The following is a 26,829-nucleotide window of genomic DNA, read 5'->3' as shown; positions in this document are numbered from 1 at the left end:
TAACACAAATTCAGCTTGACACACCCACACCCACACACTAAAGACACAACATGAAATAGTCGACAAGGTTTTGAACCCCATTAAAGGGTCAGTAATAGACACGCAGACCTGTGAAGTGGGCATTTCTGTGTGTGTGTGTGTGTGTGTGTGTGTGTGTGTGTGTGTGTGTGTGTGTGTGTGTGTGTGTGTGTGTGTGTGTGTGTGTGTGTGTGCCCACATGCATGATATGAGTGCGTGCGTGTGTCTGCTGTGTGGTCCAATCATTCGACTACTGTTCCCAGATTATCTTTTTTTCTGTCAAACTGTCAACCCCACCCCCTCCCTCCCTCCCTCCCTCCCTCCCTCCCTCTCTCCCTCTCATTCACTTACCCCACATGTGCGAGTAACATGCATTGGGTTACTATGGTAACAGCTAGCCCATCCACCGCACACATGCACACACACACGCACACAGACACTGGCAGACACTCACACATGAAAGTAGCATGCTGCAGTGCCGAGCCTTGCTTGAGAATGTCAATGAGTTCTCAGCCCCTTAAACAACGTTCACGCTGGCCTACAGTTATTATGGTGAATCTCTGCAGGAACCGAAGCAACACAGAGCAGTGTTTGATCTGCAGTCATTCAGCTGTGGCAGCACTCAGCCACAGGAAATCTTCCCCTGCCAAAGACACTTTCTTCATCCATCATGTCTTGGTATGCATTCACACTCTATTATATCCATTACACCATTTTCACTGTTGACTCATTTGGCTCGTTTTGTTCGTGTGAGAACTTTGTTCCAAAAACTCGGGTCGCACTAAAGAACATGACAGAAATTGCCAACTACAAATGTTATATTACTTAACCCCTCTGAGGTATACTTGATTCTTCTAGCTGGAAAGATAAGCATTAATATATAAGGCCCTTGGCAAAAAAAGTCAGGTATACTCTCCTGTCTTCTCACATATGCGGCTCTCTTATTAATATATTATGTTACTGAAATAGTCAGACATCATGGGAAATACATTTTTTATACAGAAACATTTATTATTATTATCATTATTATATGAGCTGAGGAAAAGCAGCACATTTTCACATTTCAGAAGCTTTTCAGAAGGGGCAAATCTTGGCATTTGTTCTTGAGAAACAATTAATCAGTCCAAATTGTTGCCAACTGGCAAATTGAGGCATCAGCAAATAGTTTCAGCTCTAAATAACAATTATCATTAGTTGGAGCCTTAACATGAACAGTGGAAAAGAAATCTACAATTACATTCATCTCCACACCACTGCTGCTGACACACACTCTTTATTACATAATTAATGCCAGCATGTCCGGCATGTGTACGTGTGTCTGTGTGTAACATTAATGAGTCATGATGTGCTGGCTGGGAGCTCAAACTGACAGCGCAGCACAGTGGAAATGAGAGTATTTTTAGAGAAAGAGAGAGAGAGAATGACAGAGAGGGGGGGGAGAGAGAGAGAGAGTAGAAGAGTGGACAGAAGAGAGACAAAGTGTGAGACAGTGAGTGACGGGGAGGGGGTAGAAGGGCAAAGAGAGTGAAATGACTTAATAGATTCTAAGTGCTGTTTCGCTGATAAGGAGCCAAGATTTAAATCCAATCAGTGGGGAAGATATTTAATGAAGGAAAGTGTTTAAAAGCCGTTTCCTCTCTGTCAGAACCAATGCTGCTGGGATGACCCCCATCTTAGCTTCAGATACACTGAAATCAATCGGCTTTCCCTGGAGCCACTGGAGATGATTCCTCTCCTCCGCCACCTCCTCTTCCTCTTCTGTACTTCTCTGCTTTTCCCTCCCACTCTTATTTAACTTAATCTCTTTCCATGTCCTTACCCTCATTTAGCCCTGTCCTCTCTCACTATATTTTAAACAGGGTAGGATATCAGCAGGTTCCTGACATTGCACCTTTAAAAACAGCATCCACGCCCTATGTGACACACGTTATGCTTTTATGGCGATTGGGCGATCAAACTATCGCCACACAGAAAAACCCATTCCACGTGGTTGCGCTTCCTGTCTTCCTTATCACAGACTAGACTGCACCAATGTACATGAAGGTATCACACAACATTAACCAGATCACCAAACCTACAAACTCTATGATATGAGCGTTGGAAGCATCCCATACCTACAGCGACGCACAGAGAATCTAGGGTTTCATGGTTAAACACAAAGTTGACGAGAGAGGGGCGTTGGCGTTGGCGTTGGCGTACTGAGTGTAGCTGTGGTTTCTAGAATAACTGTCATGGCTTGATTAAGTTGAGGGAAAGGATCATATCCCGGTTAAAAGAACAACATAACATGATATTTGTTGTCATGGTTACAATAATAATGACTTGGTTAACTTTTTTGAAGAATCCTGGATAATAGAAAAAAATAACATAACTGCTTGTTTCATGTGGAAATCAAACACCATTCTGTCTTGGCCGCATGTTTCATTGACTCATCCATCCGACCCAAACTCGTACTGATATCAACTTTATCGCTCCTTATACCACATACTGTACCACATCCCTCTGCCCCAGTCACAGTTACCAAATATTGTACAGCAGCATATACTTGAATGTTTGTATAGTTGATGCAGAGGTTGAAAATGAGCCTTGACAATGCAGCATGCTGTTGACGTTCTCTCTCGGGAAGGGTCTGTTGAATCAGCTCTATTTACCCCCACATCTACTTAGACTGTTGCCGCCTCAGATCAGGACCTTGTAGAACATGTATTTATCCACACTGAGTTTGGCTATGTTGTTCATTTCAAATTAGATCCACCACTCTGGACCTGTAAAGGCATGATTGGACTGTTTTCACACATCAATGCTCCTGACACAGGTCGGTTTAACCATAATGATACTATATTAAGGTTAATAACCTCATGCAGTCCCAAAACTGTACTGTACACACAGCCATTCAATCTGTCAAAACATCCCAAGAATGACCCAGAGCACATAATTTAACCCTAGTTAATCCCTCCAGCTGCAGAAGAAGCACACTCCTCTGTGTTTCTGCCTTTTGTCTGCAGTGGAGAAAAGGAGACTCGGTTTGGCTTAAGAAGGAGAGATCATCGTGGTGGGATCTGAGCTGCGGGCCAAATGGAACCTAATATGATTCCAGAACAGAGTCCAATAACCCCCCAAAATCATTTGTTTTGCGATACATTGATTCTCTACTGCCAAGACAAGCTGCTGACAGTGCAGCTGAGGTCTAGTCCTGTACCGTCTGCCGACTCACACTGCGCCAAAACCACAGCACAATGTGAGCGTGTAGTGTAGGACTCGCAGCTCTCCAACAGCAGCGCACGGCTCAGTGATTGAACGGCAAACATGTACATCAGTTCTTCTGTCTGCAGTCTCAGACAAAACAAAACACATCAAAACATCCTCCAGAAAAGACATTCTCCTAACCTTTATATACAGGATCGTTAATGCCTGAATGTATAGGAAGACAACAAAACACTATTCATGAAAATAATAATAATAATAAACACCAAAGAAATGATTAATAATGCACTATTTTTAATGATTTTATTATTTTATTCCATAAGGATATTTTTTTATTTCTATTAAAATTATGGATAAAGCTGTTCTTTGCAGCGCACGTCCTCCTCTCACTGTGCCAGCAGCCAAGGAGAGCATTAAGAGAGAGACATCAATTTTCTTTTTATCACTGCCCTGCTCATCATTATGTGTTTTACTGCTGAGGAGATGAGCATGGTGAGGAACAAAGGCGGCTGACAGTGGTACTTCCTGAACAAATTTGATTGGTTGGTCTCATCGGACCACAGCTGCAGCGAGTGGAGGCATGAATAAATGTGGTGTCTGATTCTGTTACATTTCATGTTCAATTGTTTGGTGTTTTTTGTTTTGTTTTGCTTTTTGTATTTCTAAGGCTGCTGGTTTTATTTTCACTCACCGATCAGGTGTCAAGCAAATGTGCAGTGTGTTCAATAATAAATGAGATGTAAGGTTGATGATTAAAATATACGGAAAATACTTTAGAGGCAATACAAATTATTTGCACCATCTGAACATTTCTCTTTGGAATGAAAACAAAGCCCTTTGTGATTGAATTTGTTACACTGGACAGCAGCACATTCAAAAATGATACCATACACATGATCTGGACATGCTGCCTGTTTATCACTGTGCCATTTTAAAAGCTTAAACAATTCAATCAACCTCCTAAATGTTTCTTACACAATGCAACTGAGGATGAGCAAGCGTTCAAAGGGCCAGAGCAGAGGGATTAAATGACTGTGCGTTCAGATTAGGATTAGTCCAGGTTAGTGAGACGCCCTGTAACACTGGATAGATGTCAGGGTTTTTAGAAACTAGATTGGTGTGAGTGAGAAAGAGAGGAGGTCTTAGAACAGTGTCGGTCTGCACGGTGCCCTCTAAGAACACTGCGTGTGTTTAGGTTACAGAGATAAGGAATAATCACAAGGGCTGATTCATTCATCAGCATGGCAGCCAGACACAATGGGGCGGTATTGTGTGTGTGTGTGTGTGTGTGTGTGTGTGTGTGTGTGTGTGTGTGTGTGTGTGTGTGTGTGTGTGTGTGTGTGTGTGTGTGTGTGCGTGTGTGTGTGCGTGTGTGTGTGTGTAGCTATGCGATGGTGAGCCAAGGTTTCTGAATAAATAGGATATCACTGCAGACCATAGAGATAAAAAAAAACAGAGACAGACAGGGAGACTGGAGGAGGAGAGGTTATTGTTATTGTTAGAGCATCTTAAAAAAAAAAAAAGGAAAGCCTCCTAAAAACTGACGTGCGTTCTGCGTTGCTTTGTGGAGGAGAGAGAGACATACATAGGTATGACAAAGAGAAAGTGAGGGAGAGAAGAAAGGACTGGCAGAGACAAAGGCAGAGCGAGAGGAGAGGAGGGGGGGAGGACGTGGGGTGGGGGGATTTCGTTCTGGGCTTGTATTGGCATTACCCACAGTTTCCCTCTGGAGTGGGTATAACATCAATTGGCACTAATAACACACACAAACAGGAGCTCAGAGCTGAACAGTGATTTAAACGATAAAGTTAATGTTACTTAAATCATGCTTCTGTTGAGACAACGTCCTCTTAAGATCACGTTCATGTTACCAAAGTAAAAATGATCAAAAGACGATGATGTAAGACTTCAAAAACCTGAACACTGGTAATGTGCCCTTTATAAACTGGGTGTTTCATTCATGACAGAATTAATTTTTTTAATCCAAAATCTCAATAGGTCATATATTTAAATACTGTGACAAACACCAATTATATCAAGTGTCAAAAGTGCTTAACAGTGTTACATTTTGAGCCTATTTGCCTTATGGTGGACAGTTACTAGATAAGGAGCCACCAGCCAGTTAGATTAGCTTAGCATCAAGACAGCAAATGGAGAAAAGTCTAGTCTGGTTCTTTCCCAAGAGTAGAAAAAAAAGCTGTCTTCAGCAACTCTAGTGTAAAAAGTGATTTGATGTTTGGCGAGGCTTTCTCATTTCAACCATTTTTGAAAAAAAATGTATTTCACAGTAAAGGTCACAAACAATCAATATCCAGTACAACATACTGCTGACCTGTCAAAATCATGAGCCCGTCCACACATGTGAACACGTACACACATGATCACACACATAGACCCTTAATACACTGACCAAGGAGGGTAAAAGCTTACACATTGTCTGCTTTACAGGATTGAAACACACCATCCGCCCTGAATCTAACATGTCAGAAAAGAAATTACCCAAAAAAATGAAATATATAGATAAGTACAAAGAGGTTAGCAGTTTTCAGGAGGCAGCAAAAAAAAAAAGGCACTATAAAAACCAACGGTGCAGCAACAGCATATGACATCGCTGGCAGTGAAGGTTTGCTGAGAAACAGCTGCATGTGCGTCAGTTCTGGGAGACAGATAGAGCGAGCTACACAACATCACACTAATGATTCCTCTAACCTGTGTTAGTCATTTAGAGTTATGCAACTTTTCCAGAAATTTCTAGACTTGTCTTATATATTTTGACTTGTGTTCTTGTTTCCATCAATGTTTCCATCAATTCACAAACAACGATCAGTGCATACAGCAGTCACCAATCAAGTACATCACATCTCCTATGTGCATGGGTCAGTGTTGTTGTTCAAAATGGACTTTTACCCTACATTTAAGGCACATACACTTTTTACACCTTTGGTCTTTTTCAACTATAGATTTTAACAGATTTAGATCACTGGACATCTGGATCTTAGGTTAAATCACTGATACAGATTTTCAAATTGAAATTGCCAAATGGGCGTTTCTACATGTTCTAATGGTTCAATAATATGGAGATGGACACCTCTGTGGGTAACTCAGGGGCTGGTAAAAAAAAAACCTCCAAACGTAAAGAAAAAAGGGTACGCACTGTTTCAGTTTCTACCTACTCCCTGTACTCTAAAGAGCATCAACAAATCAAAATATTATTTTACAATGAAACTGCCTCATGTTCACTGGTTTTCAATCTCTTATATCCATATGTAATGGAAGAAGACAATGGCTCCTATGATCCAATGCTATTTCATGAGATCCAATGCTGTCTTTTGCTATTGTTTTGATTGAGAGAAAGGTACTCCTCTCTGGGACATACTATGATGGTTGTCTTTATTTTTAATCACTCAGGCTTCAGTGTTCACATTGATTAGACTGATTGATCTGAGGCTAGTTTGGTTACTACAACACGGCTCACAAATGTCATTATCATCAAGTCAATGCTGTGTGTTGCTGTGACCTACAAACCCCATTCAATTATGGCCAATAAGAGCAGGCTGATACTGTAGCAGCCTGGCCAGTCCATTATAACATCCAATAGCCACTTATTCCACAGTATGACCAAGCAGGACTCACAATGGACAAGACCATTTGTATGCAGGTTGTAAATAAAGTCAAATATCAAATTTGAAATAAATAAAAGACAAAAAGAATCGCAAGACTTAATTTACCCCCATTTGGTGTCAAGGTTGCAACCAGACATATTGGAGGTCAACAGTATGAGATAAAAAACCAAACCTATCAAGCCAACGACCCAAGGCAGGGTCAATTATATTACTAACACTGTCTGAGTGACAATGACCCTGACCTATGAGATAATGATGATGAATGGCTGTGGGCGGAGCTTGCATGGAGCCAGGCTATATGGATGGTTAATACGTCTCCTGGGAGGTTTTTGTAGGGCATTGTGGGCTGCAAACATGCTATAACAAAATCCCTATTCAGCCTGGTGAGGCCCATATGCAACACAGAGACAGACAGATACTTAGCTATTAAAATGTAACAGTGAGTGAACAGACTGCAGGACATAATGAGCATGTTCAACCTTTCCCTCTATTCTGAGCGTGGCCACACAGGGAATGGAAATTCTGTCCCACACACACACACACACACACTTTGGAGGAGGAGATGCTTAATTCAAACACACCACTGTTGGCTGTGTGTGCAGGCATTTAAAACATCTTCACAAAATCTAAGAAATGCAAAATTGCTCCTCTACATCAACAGGAAGTTTAGCTCCTGTAATGTTATGTTATTATAAACAAGTGAAGACTTCCGGTATGGGCAGCGCCATGTAAAGACGTGGTTTTGTTGGGCTCCTCACGGGACTACAAAACAATCTCTCTATCGTTTTAAACCACTATTTACGACCTTACGCGCACCTATAAACCAGTTAAGTTAACAAGATTTTTCAACTGCGAAGAGGAAAATGCCAAGAAATCGCCAAGGAAACAAGACGGAGTCGGAGGCTAACGCTAATGCTAATACTGGTGCTAGCGAAGACGACGCAAATGAGGACAGCCAGCAGGTGGTGTTGCTGGCTATTCAGTCCTTAAGACAAGATGTGATGGCGAAAATAGAAGAAAAGGCGACAGCTCAGTTGGCAGTACTCCAGAGCCAGATCGGCCAGATTAAGACTGAACTACTATGTGCGGTGGAAAAAGTTGATGAACGAGTTGAGGCGACCGAGAGCCGAGTGTCGGAGCTGGAGGTGGAAGTCAGCAGGCGCTCGGACTCGTTTGCCGCGATGGAAGCAGATGTCAGCGGTATGAAAAAAGAACTGGCCACACTGAGAGACCGCTGCGAGGATTTGGAGGCCAGATCGCGGCGCTGCAATGTACGCATAACGGGGGTGAAGGAAGGCCGTGAACATGGGAAACATCCGTCTCAGTTTGTAGCTGACATGCTAAAAGAAGCTCTGAATCTTGAGAAGCCCCCGACCATAGACCGGGCACACCGCACCCTCCGTAGTAAACCGACGCAAGATAACATCCCACCCCGGGCGTTTGTGGTGAAATGCCATTACTTCTCCGAAAAAGAGTCGCTTCTGAAGAAAGCCATCGAAATGAAGTCAGTGACTACCGCAGACGGCGACCACATCCGAATCTTGCCGGATTTCACCCAGACCGTGAGTAAACAGCGGGCAGCCTTCACCGAGGTGCGGGGGCTGCTTCGGGGCTGTGAGGGAGTCCGCTACGGCCTGAGATACCCCGCGATATTGAGAATAACCACGGCGGATGGTCAAGAGGCAAGTTTCAAAGATCCGAAGCTGGCTAAGGAGTTTGTGTTAAAGAGGGTGGTGCACAAGGCTTCATAATGTTTGTGTTTGGGTAAGTGGACACTGACTGAAGTACCCGCTTTATTAAGCTGGGAGATGAAGGCGAGACACATTAAAGACAGTTTACTTTTACTTTGAAAAATCCCGGGGTGCCTTTTTGTCCCACCCGAAGCGGTCTTGGTGTCTCCGCTGTCAGCAATTGAATATGCACACTCGTGTGGAGGAGAGCTAAGGCTTCTATTATGTTGCTCCACGTTCAGGACTGCTTAATTCTGTCCACTCAAGGAGTCAAAATGTGGAGACAAGTTTGAATCTCTCATGAGGATTCAGTTATGTGGGACATCATCTTTTATTTCATGGGACTTTTTGTTTAGGTCTGTTTAACTTCCTACTTGAAGTATTTTGATACCTTGAGTGGAAAAAGAATAATTTTGTGCTACACCAAGGACAATATGTGTCAAGAGGAATGGGTCAACTTTTGTTTTGTCAACTTACTACATTATCAGCAATATTGAAAGAGTTAAGAAATCTATTGAATTCTATATTTGTTCCTGTGGGGAGCTCACATGGTAAGCAACCTTAGGAGAAGAGGATAACTGGAAGAGCAGGCAGTCTCTATGCAAGAGACAAGCGATGCCGTGTTCATGTTCATGTTTTTGTTTGCAATGTGTAAGAGTGTTAGAGTTACATATTGCCTAATGTTTTATGGATGTGTGTTGTTTAGAATGTGTGTTCAGGTACCCCCCCCCCCCCCATGCTTCCCTTTTTTTTTTTTTTTTTTTTCTTTCTCTCCTCTCCATCTTCTTCTTTCTCTTTTTCTTTGGCTATCTATCATCAAGCTCAGGGAACCCCAACTGCAGTTTCTTCAGAACCACCAACAACAGGTCACAGGAATGAGGCAGTGGCATTATGTGAAAGGTCAACTTGATGGCGTGGGATAAAGGTACAGACAGGGCTGACACCATGTTGGTGAGTTGGAATGTAAGGGGATTGAATCAACCAGCTAAACGAAGTAGGGTATTCTCTCAATTAAACAAATTAAAAGCCGAAATAGTGTATCTGCAGGAAACCAACCTGTTAAATAAGGATCAAGCAAAACTCCGCAGAGGAGGATTCACGCAAATTTTCCATTCTGAATTCGGTCACAAAAGTAGGGGGGCGGCTATTCTCCTGCACCAAAATGTGCAGTTTGAAGAGTCTAGCATCATAAAGGACAAAAATGGTCGCTATGTAATCATTCAAGGGAAACTGTTCAATAGGCCGGTGGTGCTGGCGAATGTCTATGCTCCCAATTGGGATAATGTTGACTTCTTTAGAAATCTCTTTTCACTTTTACCGGGTCTAGATTCACATGATTTAATACTGGGGGGAGATCTCAACTGCGTTTTGGATCCGAAACAGGACCGCTCCAGTACAAAGGTTACTTCACTTAGCAAATCGGCGCGATGCATAAATACTTTTCTTCAAGCATATGGAATCATTGACCCTTGGAGATTCAAGTATCCAACATCCAAACAGTTCTCTTTTTTCTCCCCAGTACATCAAACCTACTCCAGAATTGATTATTTTTTGATAGACCAAAAATTACTACCCATGATTACTCAAGTAGAATACGACAGTATAGTCATTTCGGACCATTGTCCAGTACTTTTGAAGCTTCGGTTTCCAGAAAACATACTTCCTAAACGGACATGGCGTCTTAATTCACGACTACTTGCTGATAAAAAATTTGTTGATTTCATAAACACACAAATAGACTTATTCCTAGAAACTAATGAATCCCCCGAGATAAGTTATTGCACACTGTGGGAAACCATGAAAGCGTATGTAAGGGGACAAGTGATATCTTACACTGCTGGTGAAAATAAAAAGAAATCTAAAAGGGTTACAGAGTTGGTCGACAGGATTAAAGTGGTGGATCAATTACATTCAACATCACCCTCCGAGAACCTTTACAGAGAGAGAATTTTACTTCAGACGGAATTTGACTCACTGACCAACGATAATGCTGTGGATCTTTATTTAAAAGCTCGTCATAATCTATATGAATACGGGGAGCGCGCCAGTAAACTGTTGAGTCATCAACTCAAACAGTCAGCAACGGCTGGTTTTATATCTGCGATAAAGGACGGGGAAGGTAATATCGTTACAGACCAAAGGGACATTAATGCCCAATTCAAGTCTTTTTATGAAAATTTGTATACCTCAGAGGCAGGGGACGGGGAGTTAGTAGAGAATTTCTTCAGTAAACTGGAAATGCCCTCCTTGGATGAATCAGACAAATCAGAATTGGAAAGAAGTATAACCCAAATGGAGATCAATAGTGCAATTAAAAAAATGAAACCTGGAAAAGCACCCGGCCCCGACGGGTTTCCAATAGAATTTTTTAAAACATTTGGCCCTAAATTAATACCATTGCTATCAAATGTATTTAAAGAGGTCCTGGTTAAAAAAACTCTTCCCCCAACTATGACCCAAGCTTCTATCTCTTTATTATTAAAAAAGAATAAAGATCCACTATTATGTGAGTCCTACCGTCCGGTCAGCTTATTGTGTTGCGACTATAAAATTCTAACCAAGGTATTGGCTGGTAGACTTGAGAAAATTATGCCTAAACTGATCCACCCTGATCAGACGGGTTTTATCGTAGGCAGACAACTATCAAGCAACCTTCGCCGAGTATTCAACATTATATACCAACCTAATAATGTTGAGCCAGAGCTAATACTGTCCTTAGATGCGCAAAAAGCGTTTGACAGGATTGAATATAACTACCTGTTCACCGCGCTAGATAGATTTGGCTTTGGTCCTACTTTCTGTTCATGGATTAAAATTCTCTATACGGCACCTCATGCCTCCGTGAGAACGAACAAGATAATATCAGATTATTTCCCTCTCTCGCGAGGGACAAGACAAGGGTGTCCCTTGAGCCCCCAGATATTTGATATTGCCATCGAGCCCCTGGCAATAATGTTAAGGAAGACCACTAACCTGATTGGAATACAAAGGTCAGGGCATTCACATAAAGTATCTCTTTATGCAGATGACCTTATCCTCTTTCTCTCGGACCCATGTACTACTATCCCTATTGCTCTTGAGCTTATCACTATATTTGGTCAAGTTTCAGGTTATAAATTAAATTTAACTAAAAGCGTTTTATTTCCCATAAACGACAAAGCACGCCAGATGTCATTCCAGGACTTCCCTTTCTCTGTCAATAAGGATAGTTTTACTTACCTGGGGGTTTGTGTCACTCAAAAGTATAGGGATCTATTTGACAGCAATTTCAAAACAGTGTTTAACAAAGCTAAACAGGACATGGAGAGATGGTCAACCCTCCCTTTGTCACTTGCCGGAAGGATTAACTCAGTAAAAATGACTATCATGCCCAGATTTTTATTTCTGTTCCAAGCAATACCAGTCTTTATACCTAAATCCTTTTTTAAGGACTTAAATAAGCTCATATCAACTTTTATTTGGAATAAAAAAGTACCCAGAATACGGAAGGAATATTTGGAAAGACAGAAGGGAGATGGTGGGCTGTCCCTACCCAATTTTCTGTATTATTACTGGGCGGCCAATATCCACAAACTTATATTCTGGGTCTCTGATGCATCAGATGATGAGTCTCCAGTATGGTGTCAGATGGAACAGCATTCGAGTAATCCAGTTTCGCTCCGCTCTTTAATTTGTTCCCCACTACCTTTAAGTAAACGTTGTTGGACGAACAACCCAATAATTTCTGGCTGCCTGAAGATATGGTCGCAGTTTAGGATTCATTTTAAGCATAAACAAGCTCTTGTCACTTCCCCTATTCTAGCGAACATCAATTTTGCTCCATCTCTCACAGATCCATCTTTTCAATTGTGGCATAGGAGAGGGATTAAATGTGTGATGGACCTTTTTAAGGAAGGGCACTTCATTTCCTTTGAACAGTTAAAGAAAGACTTCAGCATCCCTCAGTCACATTTCTTTAGATATCTACAGGTGCGGAGTTATGTTAAAAAACACTTCTCTTTGACAACCCCTCAGAGGACATGGATAGATGAATGTCTGACCATAGATCCAGTTGACAGAGGTCTGGTGTCTGTGTTGTATGATAATATCCAGAGGGTTGCAGTCGTATCACTTAACCGTTTAGCAAGGCAGTGGGAGGTGGAATTAGGAACCACCATTGCAGACGTAAACTGGCAGGCAGCAATTACATTGATACACTCTTCCTCAATTTGTATCCGGCATGGGCTGCTGCAATTTAAGGTTCTGCACAGGCTGCATTTATCTGCGAGTAAGCTAGCCAAACTCTACCCTGGCTTAGACCCAACTTGCATCAGATGCAGGCAAGACCCAGCTAGCCTCAGTCATATGTTTTGGTTTTGCCCGAAACTAGAGCTATTTTGGACAAATATATTTGATACATTTTCATACATGTGTAATAAAGTTATCAGTCCCAACCCATTGACTGCATTATTTGGGGTCGTCCCTCAGGAGACACCAATATCTAGGCACCAGGCTGAGGCTATAGCGTTCTCCACTCTGCTAGCTCGACGTCTGATACTCCTTAGTTGGAAGAAGGTCATGCCCCCCTCTCATAGGCGGTGGGTGGAGGACGTGATGTCCCACCTCAAACTTGAACAACTTAAATACACTGCCCGGGGCACTACACATAGATATTATAAAGTCTGGCAACCATTCCTATCGTACTTTGAAGATGAATTCCCCTTAACATAGTGTAGCCAACCCCCCCCCCCCCCCCCCCCCTTTATTTATTTATTTATTTTTATGTTTCTGTGTCTATACATTACTCTGTAGTTATGTGTATGCATACATATATATGCGTGTTTATTTGACTACTTTGTTGATACTGAGTAACGTCTGTTTATTCTCCTGATTTTTCATTTATTTTCAATTATCAGTATTACTATGAATATTGCATTATTGTCATTTATATACTTCATTTCATTTATTTATTTATTTTTGCTTTCCCTCTTGTCTGGGGTATTGAGTTCTACTGTGAGTGTATAATGTGAAAATCAATAAAAATATTTGAATAATAATTATAAACAAGTGAAGAGTGGATTCATTTTAAATAATCAATTGTTTTCATACATATTTTTCTCTCTTCACTTTCCCCAGGATGGTATAGACTACATTGTTGTAATCTCTGGTGACTGGTGCTTTGCAATAAAGAAAGACAGTCCACTATGCAACAGAACAACAGAGTCAGACCCAGCACTCACACACACTGAGAACCAACCACATGCTGAATTCCTCCTCATTAACCTGCTCGTTCAGGTGAATCAGTTCCAGCACTTTACAGAAACCAACCCAGTCAAGAAGAACAAAAACAGTCCGATAATGTGGTGCAAATGCAGCTAGAGCTGAGATTACTTTAGACTCTGACTGACCTAAACCAGCATCATGCATCCAGCCTATTCTGACAGATGGCACTGACAACAGCACCAGCTCCAAGCTGAGAGGAATCACAAGCGGGGCTGCCACTACTTTTCTAAAGATTAATTAATCAACAATTTTATTGAACAGTTGACTAATCCATATGATCAGTTTTGCTCCAGAAAACCTAAATGACGCACTGGCAAGGTCAACAAACCCAGATTCATACACTTATTCAATGTAAACAGCAGCACTTCATGGCTTTATGAGAGTAATTAGTAGCTACAAGAACAAAGGCAATTAAAACACTCTGGCTTCTAATGAATCCTTGTAGACAACAATTATAAATTCAGTAATCCTTCATGTGCTTATGATCCAGTTTACTAAGTGGTTAGGCTGGTTTGTCTCATCCAGCTGCTCAGTTTACAACAGTTGGCCATATTTTAAGATTCATGGTGAACTGTAATCAGTTACTCATATACTGTACAGACAGCTCCTAACAATTTTCTGTTACCTTAACCAGCACAATGTCCGTTGCTTGTTGAACAGGTGAGTTCATTAAGTTATACTTGACCTTTTATATTTAACTGCACTGTAAGTTCACTAATAGTTGTCTTCAGTACTTCAGTTATTGTGTGTGTGCGTGTGCGTGCGTGTGTGTGTGTGTGTGTGTACACTGAGTAAGCAGCCCAACTTCCTCCACCACAGCAGATGACAGTGAAGACCATAAATGATTAATAGATGATGGTCAATGGTGACTATAGCTGCCACAAATCAATACATGGGAAAGGATTGAATTTGACTTCTGTTTATAACCCTTATCACTGCTAAGAGTGTTTTACGTTCCTTCATCCAACATAAATACATGTGGAAAAGACACATCGCTCTGTTTGGCAAGAATCAGGGAAGTGTACCTAATGAGATTATTTCAGGCTGGGAACACTAAATGTTTAAATATATCCATATTTTAATGTGTGTGAAGGGAGAACCAAGTTGACACTGATGTCTCACAGCATCTAGGTGGAAAACCCCACCAGTGCTGACTGAGCCTTGTCTGTGCTGGAGTGCGTATGTGTCCGAGTCTCTCACGCTCTACTGTACGTGACGTGAATTGGAAACTGTATGGTCCTGTGATTGTAACACATTAAAGTGTGATCCACACACAAGCCACATGCAAAACTTCTCATCACAGGATCTGTTGTAACAGCTTTTGCAGAACTAAAACAATTAAGTGGTGATTAATTTGCTTTTTTCCCCCAGTCACTGGTTCCAGCTTCTCAATATAGAGTATGTGCTGTTTTTAGAGCATTCAGACTTTAAGACAAAGAGACCGCGATCAGTGTCACATATCTGTCATGTTTTGTTGCCTGCCTATGGTCTGAGCAAACCTGAATAGTTTATTAATGCTTTTGTTTATTTTCCACTTCAACTTTAACCTGCTTCAGCATCATAAGCCAGAAAAAACACTTTAAAATGCTTAAACAAATTGAAGAGTCCAATCAAGTCCCTATGACCAAACACAAACCATTACAGGCAAAACTATAGTGGATTATATAGTGACTGCGGTGTACTCAGCAGGGGAATAGTGACCTGTTTGACACATTTATTCTGCCTGGTTAGCTCTGAATGTCACCCCAATTATGTTAATAATCACCACAGCATTATGATAGAGAACACATAGGACCTTCAAGTAGGTTTAAGTATTTAATAGACACAATGATTGTGTGGCTCACAACGTTATAGCTGTTTGAACTCAGGCTGAACTCTGGAGGGGAAAAAAAGAATAAAAAAAGAGTATTTTCAATGTTCATGTCCATTCAACCGAGCAAAAGTTTGAGCGCAAATTGTGTTTACAAAATGATGCCAAGCCACAAAAACTACAGCAAAACTAGAAACAGATTTATTTTGCTGGGAAGTGACCTGGATTCTCTACACGCAAACACCAACTGAATGACTTGTAGCAAAATAACAGAAAAGAAAAGGAATATTACATCCCTGCATCATGATGCATTGAGCTGATACAACAACAGAGAGACAAGCTGACTGCTCGCTATAGTACAGTGCACTCAGCTGAAACAGTAATGATACGGTCTCTCATTGTACACAAGAAAACACAACCATGCATTGTATTATAGGTTTTAAATGTACAATAGCCTAGATAAATAACATAAATATTCCACACAATAAAAGTATCTATGGTGCTACTATTATGTTATGTTGTATGACTTTGAACATTAATGTGGAATATTTTGCATTATCAATTATGAACATACTATTATACAAAAATATAGCTACCCTATCGCTCACATGACTATTTTCTGGCATCTACTGTTATTGTAGAGTATTCGTGATCACAGGACAATATACAGCAAAGTGACAAACCACAGCTAAAAATATTGTAAAATGTAAAAGTGGCAGTATACTCACAACTATTTTTTAAAACATTTTTGAATAGAGAAACAGCCGATAGCAAGGACAGGATGCCTACTGACTGAGTCTATTATTATAAGGAAATTGAAGTGTGGATGATTCTTCCTCTGCAGCCTTTAAGCAAGACTTTTTAGTAGCTCTAACGACAGATAGTGGAGGAGTGCAGGTTCCCAAGGGAGAGCATTACAGGTGATCATCTGGGAGCACAGAGTTTTGTCACCACTATTTTCTCAGTGTCCCTAATGACAGACCCTGTGGGTTTAAAGGAATGAAAGAGGATCGTGAGAAAGACAAGTTGGGCAAGAGTCTTTTAGAGTAAAAAAAGAGGGCAGTAAAACAGCATTTTCTATTAAGCGACTCAGGACCAACGGCAGAATACATATTGTTCTTGTCAAAAAAAGAAATGGATAATAGAAATTTGCTAAATATTTGTAGGCGTGTTGTAAAAATGCTTCAGGATTCTTTAGTTTCTTACTGGGTGCATGGTTCTCATGTGAGACTGTTATAAACAATGCTTTACAAAGCTGTATCAGATAATAGATACCCAGAGGACATAATTTTGTGTGACACAAAATACCTGCAAAACAGATTGCATGTACAGTATATCTGCAGTTTCAATGATTAGTTAGTTGCAGAGTCATGTGACAGTGCAATAAGATTAAAATCGGTCCCTCTGCATCTAATGGTTTTGATGTGTAGCCACTTTGTCTCCCACTGTGTCATCTTTGCTGTGTTAACACACTGCCACAAGCTAAGCAAACAATGAGATAAAGTAGTAAACTGTGGATGACGGTCTCTGGCTTAGACAAACACACATACAGTTTCATTTATCTACAGCAGGAGGTCAAGAGGAAGTTGGACCATACACCACCCCTCCAGTATTGTTGTTGTCAGTGGCAGCCAAGGGTTTGTCAATGAGTTACTAATGGCAGGACATCAGAGAGGACTATAGTCTCTAGGTCAGCTTGAATCATGGGAGTCAAGCTGTTCTGCTTTCATATTGGCTCAGTCAGACTGAAAATCCTACTGCTGTTCACACCCTCATCACCAGACAAGACGGTTTCCATTTGTGCGGTTTGCAAAATCTGGATCACGTTCAACAATGATGTTGTTTTGTTTTTTTGACTTTGTGATGTTAAGCAGACACATGTTTACTCTCTTATTTTGGCATGTTTGTCTGTTAACATTTATTTATTAGGTCTAAACAGAATGTATAGTTCAGCCAATGGAGATGTAATTAGTTGTGCACAACCCAAATATATAGTACAAACTTTGAATTTTGTCAATTAATTTAACCATAAATTGACTAATTCTATTCTAACAATTCAAATTCACACCAAAGAGATCATAGATGTCATAACTGCATCACAATCCAAAGAAACACAAGGTCTAAAGGAAAATCCCTGGGATAGCCCAAGTCAATGGGATTCATCCCGTTTGTTATTGAGATATGGTACTGAAAAAAAAAAAACTAAACTAAAAGTTCAACCCCTGCGAGAGAAGAAAAGATTAATTTAGATTCACTCTCTGGGGTCCATGAAACTCTATCCTGTGGTTTTGGGCAATTCAGCCAAAAGCTGTTTAGATATTTCAGTCTGGTCCAAAGTGACTGATGGTCTCTGTCTGTCACACACTGTGAGACTTTCACAGCTCACAGCTGTTGTTCTTAATGATTCTTCTGTTTTTCCTTGTTGCCTCCGTGCCCTCTGTCCTGTACCGAGTGTCTCATTGCCCATTTTCCTCTCCCTCTCGGTCCCATCCTCCCTCCATTCCACTCTCCTCTTCCCCGGGGTTTGTTTGATGGACTGATGTTATTATCTCTACCTCCTTCATCCTTCCGTCTTCAAAGGAGGGAGATGACTGTATCTATCAAGCTTTAGTGTGCTTAAGAGATGCCCGGGGCACTGTAGTGCTCCACTCCCACTCTGAGTGAAGTTAGGCGGGGAAAAAGGGGGGAAAGCCTTGTGCGTATTTGACAGAGTGGTGAATTGATAGCTGAAATAACCATATTTCTCCCTTCATTATCTGTTTACTTTCTACTATAGATGGATGTCCTGCATTGTCTGAGGTGAATCCAGCTCTGTAGTGTACATGGCTGCAGCAGCCTGACAGGGAAAGCTCAATAAATGTCAACAAAGAACAATCAAATGTGGACTGTGAGTCTCAGCGAAGATGGATTGCCTGTGTGTTTGACATTTGAGGCGATTTATACTTGGTAATACAACATTGGGACAGACATTCTCACACAGCTTATGCTTCAGACTGCTGGAAGTTTAACAATGGCAGACGCTTTCTATTCATTATATAGTTACAATTGATTACACAGTGATTTCAAACAACATACGTACACCCTTCATGGAGCACAACACTATGTCAAACTTGACATGAAATTTAATATGACATCTTGACTACCTCCATGTTTTCTGTCTGATAAATACAACTTCAAAACAGTTTTTTATTGCTGTAAGATGTCATGGGTCTGGACTGGTGAAACAAAACAAGCTCTGATTGACACCTCCACTGTGTTTCGACACAGACACATCGCCTGAGGTTCAGGGTTTACATATCACACCCACAGGTGAGCACACGGCAGAATTAATTAATCAGTTGAAGTTTTCCTCTGCTTAGTCACACAGACACGACAAAGTGGCCGAGCGTCTGACAGACTGCTGATACTGCTTTCAGCTGCTAAAAAGATCGGACACAATCTGCCCGCCCTCATTGTCTCACTCTCTCCACAAACATGCACAAGCACCCACTTTTACTCTATTTCACCTTCTGACTCACTGACACATTCAACTGTGATTTCATTCCCTGCATAATCACATTTTTGTAACGCCTCTGTTTTTTTATTTATTATTCATTTATTTTGTGCCCTATGTTGTTATTGTAATCCTGTTTGCTATGGTTATTTCATGCTTGTTCTGTTACCAAATCCACTAATCTTATTTTTGTTCATGTCAGATGTGTTTGGTATACTGTTTAATTCTCATTTTTTATTATGAAAAATAAAGTGAGGCTGCTGCCGTGTCAGGGTTGGTATCCCGGTGGGATGTTAATATTTTGCTGCATCATGTGTACGCTTCTCCACAAAAACTGAAGACTTGTGTTTCAATCCAGATTTAATTTGATTACAACATCCGATCTTAACACAACCTGTAAATACACGGCTCTTTCATCGCGTCCAACATTAGAGATACTACAACACTCACGGGTTGAAATTCCATGACATGTTTGTTTTCCCTCAGAGCCACTTCCTCCATAATCAGTTCCTCTGGGTCGGTTTCTCTGCAGTGCTACAAACACTGGTTTATTTGTTCAGTCCGGTCAAGCAGAGCGTTGATACAAACTCACAGAGTCATTCTCATGCTCTGCGTCTGGATGAAATACCAGAACCACTCCACTGGAATTCCTCACTTCCCAGCACCGACTCCCACTTCTTTACATTGTTCAGTGTACGTGTGTTGGGGCACTACTAGACTCTGTCTCCACCTCCCACGTGCTGACATTGTTGTCATAGTCACACGCCAAAGAGTCAGCCTCAAACTGAGAACTTGACTGAATGGGACTAGATTGTAAAATAATAGTTTTTTGCTATTTTGTTAAAATTTTTTGGATTGAATAGATTCGGCACTGGTTCCAAGGGAAAAAATAAATCTAATCACTTCAAAATGAATGCTTTCTCGCATGATATTGAAATAAACTAGAACACTAGGGGAGTCTCTTTGGAAAAAAATCCCTGAATATAGAGCTTTAAATGAATTTGGCTGTCAATCTCATACTCCATGCCCATATTCCTTGCTGATAAAACACTGGTGGGTCCAGATTTCAGAGGTACTGATGTGTCTCCTATTAATGATAAAATTACATAAACTGACAAGTGTAATTTCCCATCACAGAAACTCCCCCTTTCCCTCCCGCTGCTTCCACCACAGCGTGGTCCCAGATCATTTAGCAAGAGCGGGAGATGTGATAGTGAATCTCTTCATTTCTCTGCCTGTGTCCCCAGACGGCTCCTGTGTCATTTAAGTTCCCGCAGTAACTACAAGTGTCTGGAATCCTGGATGTTCGGGTTTTTAAAAAAGTAATATAAGCGCCGTCATGCCCAGGGGATCTGGCTGTTAGCTGAGTTAATATGTGACAATAACACATGCTAGGACAAACCTCCTCTGGTTTTCCTCACAAAGCTTTTAAACTTCCTAACTTCTTTGTTGAGTCCACACAGAGCTGTATGCCTAAAAGCTTCTCATTCCACTGAGAGTTGTATAACTAAAAGGCTCCAGCCATTTCAACCCAAAGCCACACATATTAAACGTTGTTCACAGTGACTGAAAGCTTTCTGATACAACCACAAACTTTTATGGACCCTACTCTGACACTGATTTACTGAGGGAGCTGTTCTAATCTCGGCTCCTTTGCCTTTTTAAGCCCAGAAAGGTCCAATATGCATGTTTAATGATCTACCAGGTATTAATTATTTAGCATTCTGTGGGCTTACTGGCTCCGTGGGCAAAAGTTAATGGTCTGAGCTGCTATTTCTACCTGTCCAATAGACTGACTGAGGGGCTGATGGGGGTGCACAGTCACAGGTGTGACATGATGAATGAATTACCTCAGCCCTGAGTCAGAGTGTTTAACTTTAGCTGGGGCTATTATTGTTCACTGTGGCAAAGACCTTTGGAAATGACAGCATGACCCAGAGGTTTTCAAACTGTGGGCGGCGGCAGCAGCCATGTCAGTGTAGGCAGACTACAGTATAAAAGTATTAAGTATGAAAACACTTCCACTTGCACTTGCTGCAGTGTCTCAAAATCATATTCCTATAGCCAAAACCAATTCAAATCTAAAAATGAAGGTATAATACACATATGTGGCTTACATTTCTTCAATCTTATTTCCATAATGTGAATAAGCGCCAATTAATCCACTTTTTTTTCCTTTTCTCTAAGCAACCTGCCTGAGACTCATCACATTTTGACTTTTTCTTCAGTATTACATTGATAGTCACATGCACACCCCCTGAGGTACACTGCAATCATGAACTACCAATAGCTAATTTGGCATACAGTAGTTTTAATGGTGCAAATTTGCCAACAAAAAGTAGTTCAAAAGAAATGGTGCAAAAGTTGTGGCCAACTGTGGAAGTCCACTACTTTCACAACTGAGTCTGATTCATCAAAGAGTGATATATTCATTAATCCTTTAGATCTTGTGCAACACTTTCTTGTGCAATTTGCAGAAGATTGTTGAAATCTTTGGCGAGCATACAAGCAATCATTTACAAATCTGTCTTATGAATGAGCAAAGATTCAAGTGTGAGAGAAAACCTCTCTGCAGGACAGATCATGCCAGTCCCTCTAAAGCCAGTGTAAATAATGATGCTTTCAGGAAATTGTTTTGAAACGTTCCCAAAACTGCAATGCTGCAGCACTGTTTCTAACTTTGTTTTTTTGGAAATTACCCCAGAGCGGTGAAATGGATGGCTGCAAAGTGGTGAAGGTTTTGACGTTTTTAAGTGAGAACCGTCCGCACATTTCAGACACAGAGAAAACCCGTAAGGGAAAGAAAGAGAATGATTTTACTCCTCTTAATGAAAAAGTAGCTTTAGAGCAGCACAAGTTGACTCACCAAGACTCTGTTCTCCGTCTTGTCTCCTTTGATCTCCAGTTTGACTCTCTTCCTCAGCGACAGCTTCACCTTCCTCCCCAATGCATCCCTCACACTCTCTACACAGAGAAAAAAGAGGAGAGGATCAAATGAGGAGAGATTTAAACTTATCTATGAGATTGAAGGCATACGTGCATTGAATTGAAAATGATTTTTGACAGTGGTTTAATTAGAGAGAAAAAACACAAAAACAGAATTTCAAGTGAGGCAAAGACAAAGTAATTCATAATACATTACAAAAGCATTTTTCTTCTTTCCCACACACTCCTAAGACAGATTCAATCCAAATCAAAAGCTCAAGTCAAGTCTGATTTTCAACATTTTGACTTTTTCAGCAGAGCACAAATCACTGCTGCTCTGCCTCAGGGGGGCTAATACCCCATATCTGCTGATTAGAAATAACATATTTTATAAAAAATGTATCAAGCCCAATTGTAACACGCCACAGGAGGAAAGATCTTTCCTCTAGTTTCCATTTAATTTGCACATCAAGAGTCTCTCTTCTGAGGGATGAGATGTGAAATTGTCACCAGTAATGCCGACACCAAATACACAGAGTTCCACAGTCAGTGGCAAGAGTAAACTGAAAAATCCCATGCACATGTCATTGTATAAATATTTATCTGTAATAATGCTAACACTCTTGGCTCAACACTGAATTAGTCAACAACAATTCTGATCGTTTATCGGGCAAAAATGCCAAAGATTTGCTCATTTGATCCAGCCTCTATGACGAGTTGGTGCTTTTCTCTGTTGCACATCAATAATATTTTTGAGTTTTGGACTGTATCAAAAAAAACATATCATTTGAAAATGTCTTCTTAGGCTGATTGAGCGTGCTTTTGGCCAATCTAGCAGGATGGCTCCTAAGAGGGCAATGCTGCTCGACTGCTTGGTCTGTTGTTCCACCATGTTGGTCTGAACTAAAATACCTCAACAGCTATTGGATGCATCCCAAAGGTATTTTCTAGAAAAATGTATTATCCCCTGAGGATGGATCCTACAGACTTTGGTGATTCCCCGACTTCCTATAGTGCCACTATGAGGTGACATTTGGGGAAAACATGTCAGCAACTCATGGATGGATAGCCAGGAATTATAATGGAAATGGATGGCATTCCCATTCGCCTCAGTTCTGCAAGATGGTGAATGTGGGCATGGCAACACTGTTAACTAAGATGATGAGAATTTTAAACATATCTGCTTTGCATTAACTTGGTAGAATTTGTCATTGTGAGCATGTTAGCATGCTGGTTTTGGCTGCATTATAGCTCAAATCACTGTGCTGAAGTAAAGCTGCTAGCATGGCACAGCTTTTAGCCATGTTTCTTATTTTCTTCGGCTACATTATTACTTTATTATTTGCTTTATCATTACTAAACAATCAAATCCAAATAATCCAAAGATCAATCAATGATATACAATTGGACTCAAATCTAAAGTATGTATACACCATAGACTTAAATGAGCATTATCCTGAGTGTGTGTTCGGCTGCTCAGATCGATTGTTCACACCCATAGAAACGTCCACAGCCGAAGAACTGGCTTAGAGAGCAGAACTGGGTCAGCCACCGCTCCACGCCTCTCATTCACCCAGCACACAGCAGCTGATACAGTCTGTGTGTGCACATGTGGCTGAGACAGAGAGATATTCTGTGTGTGTACATCTGTGCTGGCATGCATGCATCCTCACCCAGAGGCTTCCTCCAACCACCATCATCAGATCAAAGTAAAACTAATAATTAGGCAAAGTGCAAAATGGTTCATCTGCCACCCCGGAGCTTTGCTGAGGACACTCCACTGAAAATGTCCAGCATTTTTTTTTTTAAACTCTAGTCCAGATACCAGATAAGTTACAGTGACGTCAGCAGTGGGACTCTGCACAAAATGGATGTTTTAATGAGCCTGGGTGAACAAATGAGTAGAAAAGTTATAAATGAGATTCTGACAGGAACCTTTTCCATCCAGGACCAAGCACAGACAAAGTTCAAGACAGAATTTCATCTGGTAATACATTAAAACACATTAACATTTTACTAGCCAGCTGCTCTGTGGTTCATATTGGGAGGTTGAGGTGTGTGCACAGGGTCACACAAGGTTGCATTTCAGTGAGGACTCATGAGTAGGGCTGGGACATAGGAGACCTTTGGGCTTGTAAAAGCTTAAACAAACAATTCACAAGCCCATAAAGTCACTTTCCCTTAAATTGAGATTTGTGTGTTGAGGATGTCAGACACCAGACATTAGATATCACTTCAGAGGGGATTATGTGACAGACATTTTGAAGGTGTTCGATCAGAAACAACTCGTGAGTCATGATTTATCATAGTCAATGGATAAAACAAGAGATATCAAATAAGGTTAACCATAAAGATAAATTGAATCATTATAAATCACAGGAAAGTTCAGCAACTGCCCTTGTCTGTTTTGTTATTCTGTCCTGTTAACAATACATCAGTACCGTACCTGACCCCTTTGCATCTCCTTGTTCATTTGTTATTCTGAGCAAGTCCGAGCTCAATGACATGAACGCACAGCCTCACAGTGATAACTGAACTGTCAGCAGTATCAGTTGTGCTCTTCCTCTGTCCGACACTCTTTGACTCAAAGGTCTCTTTAACTTTAATTAATCTCACACAGACATAAACGACTGTAGTTGACCATTAGGGAAGAGCAAACCAAGTCTGTCTTTGTTTTGTTACCTAATGGAAAATGTTTCCGAGATATATTCTTTTTAGCAGTACAATATCTGAATGTGTGCACCTCGATGTTCTGTTACGTCAATGTTTTTGTCTGTTTGTTTACTGCCTGACGGTGAATCACCAGCACCAGTGAATGAATGATAGACAATGGCTGGTTATATCCCCATCCCAACAACACCACATGGCAATAGGATCATGCCAAAACAAATTACATAGGTTAAGTGTGCAGTGTTTGGTAAATGAGTCAGCTAGAGACAGGGAAATTCTCAGACGGAGGATGAAGATGGAAAGCTTGCTCACTTAACGCCTACATGGAAGCTGAGCCACTAGAGAAAAATTTGTATTTCTGGTCTTATAAAAGGTCTTCCTATAACGGGTAAAATATATTCTGTGCTTGATCATTTATATCATATGAGCTAAAGACACTGCAAAGCTCTACCAATGAGCTCCTTGGACCCAGATTGTCTTTACAAAGCCATACAAAAGATGTGCACATCCAAAATACTTTTCAGAGGACAGAATACTCAGGTGGAAGACAGAAGTCCTTACCACATTCGCCTATAAACAGATTCAGCGGTGGGTTAGTCATTTTAAATTCAGATCCCAGAATGTCTAATGAGACCAAACATGTCAGACTGCATAATGCACAGCACATTGAAAACAGTCATCACAGAAATCAGTGTGCAAATACTGTGTAGCTTAAATTACATTTCTGGAACAGGCTGATAGAAAATGTGCAGAATATGATATAAGATGATTTGAACACCTCAAAGCTGCTTAAAAAAGGGACAGCTGGATGTAAAGAGGTCTTTAAGCACGATACTCTGATTTCAAGAGGATGAAATTTCCATATCAACCTGACATGCTCCTAACTGCAATAGAAGCAGGCTGGATAACACAGAAACACATGAGAGCTGCATGAGTGTGCAAGGATATAAAAGACCCACAGATACTTTGATGGACTAAAATGGCAGAAAAATTCAGTGACTCAGGAAGTAAATACATGTCTGGTCAAGTGACTGTGTGACCTAGCAACATTTTCCGAGTCTCATCTCTTGTATGCACCGTCTTTATGTCTCTTACAGGGGGGGGGTGGGGGGGGGGGACAGGGAACTGAAGGAAGATACAGGTTTGTATGCGAGAGATGAAGAGGAAAGTAGTGCTTGCGTGAGTTCAACATTGCACCGAGGTGTCAAAAACTGAGCTACACTGCCAAACAAAGAGACCCCAAGCTTCAGCCAAACAGCCTGTAGGACTGTAAGCTTTGTCCAGGATCAGCTCAAATACAAGAATTCAAGAGACACATGGCAGACTTTATCCAACAGGACCAGGCTGGTGAGGCTTCAAACTCCAAGGGAGAGACTTGGAGGGACCAATGCTGACTAAGGAGGAGGAGGAGGAGGGGGGATTAATCCCGTAAGTTATGTGCTGGGGGATGACAAGGCTGACCACTCACATCTGAACTATTTGTCTTTTCCCCCTAATGAAGGCTTATATTTAATGCACCTTGGTTAATAACAGCAGCACTGCATGGACACAGCTACAGGCTTTGCTGCAGCTGAAGCTTTTACAGTCTTAGTGAAGATTTGTGCAGAACTAATTACTGCCTGTTTGCGGAAATGTAATAATAAATGTGATTTGCTCCTCCAATATCAAGGGTACTACTTATCACAATAAAAACTAGGCCTATGGGGATAATGGTTGGATATTAGTAACATCCACAACAAGACAATAACACTACTATTGTGTCCCAGCACATGGTTAGCTGCATTACAGGAATACAACATATTGTAGGCATGGGGCTACAATAAGGTTTCTGCACACAAAAAAACAACAACTTGTGAACAGCATGCAGCACTTGCAGCCTGTGAGCTCCTGAGAGGAAATCATATTGGAGGCAGTTATCAGTGATTGTTCCTGTCTGGACACATGGCTACAAATGATCCGTGTCTGCTCTTACCCAGAAGCTCTTTGGGGACCTCTGACACTTCCTCGCTCATTTTGCTGGAGATAAAAGCCAAACCAATGACCAGAGTTCAGTCAACGCATCGAGAAGCCTAAAATACTCAGTTGAGAGAGACA

At 41.0% G+C, this 26,829-nt stretch overlaps 1 protein-coding gene across 1 annotated transcript in view; it reads right to left on the bottom strand.

Moving 5' to 3' along the window:
* The window catches only part of LOC310998679 (F-actin-uncapping protein LRRC16A-like), a 71,587-nt gene extending 44,758 nt beyond the window's left edge, over nucleotides 1-26,829 (bottom strand). Inside the window, exons 1-2 of the mRNA XM_083988840.1 lie at nucleotides 26,708-26,829; nucleotides 22,007-22,104 (exon numbers count right to left, since the gene is read on the bottom strand). Coding sequence (XP_083844966.1) covers nucleotides 22,007-22,104; nucleotides 26,708-26,747 — 138 coding nt within the window. The 5' untranslated portion in view covers nucleotides 26,748-26,829. The remainder of the gene's footprint in view (nucleotides 1-22,006; nucleotides 22,105-26,707) is intronic.

This window comes from Trachurus trachurus (assembly GCF_905171665.1).
Source record: "Trachurus trachurus genome assembly, chromosome: 16".
Classification (NCBI taxonomy): domain Eukaryota; kingdom Metazoa; phylum Chordata; class Actinopteri; order Carangiformes; family Carangidae; genus Trachurus; species Trachurus trachurus.
The sequence above is the reverse complement of the archived record's forward strand: the minus strand, read 5'-3'. Positions and strand labels throughout refer to the sequence as shown.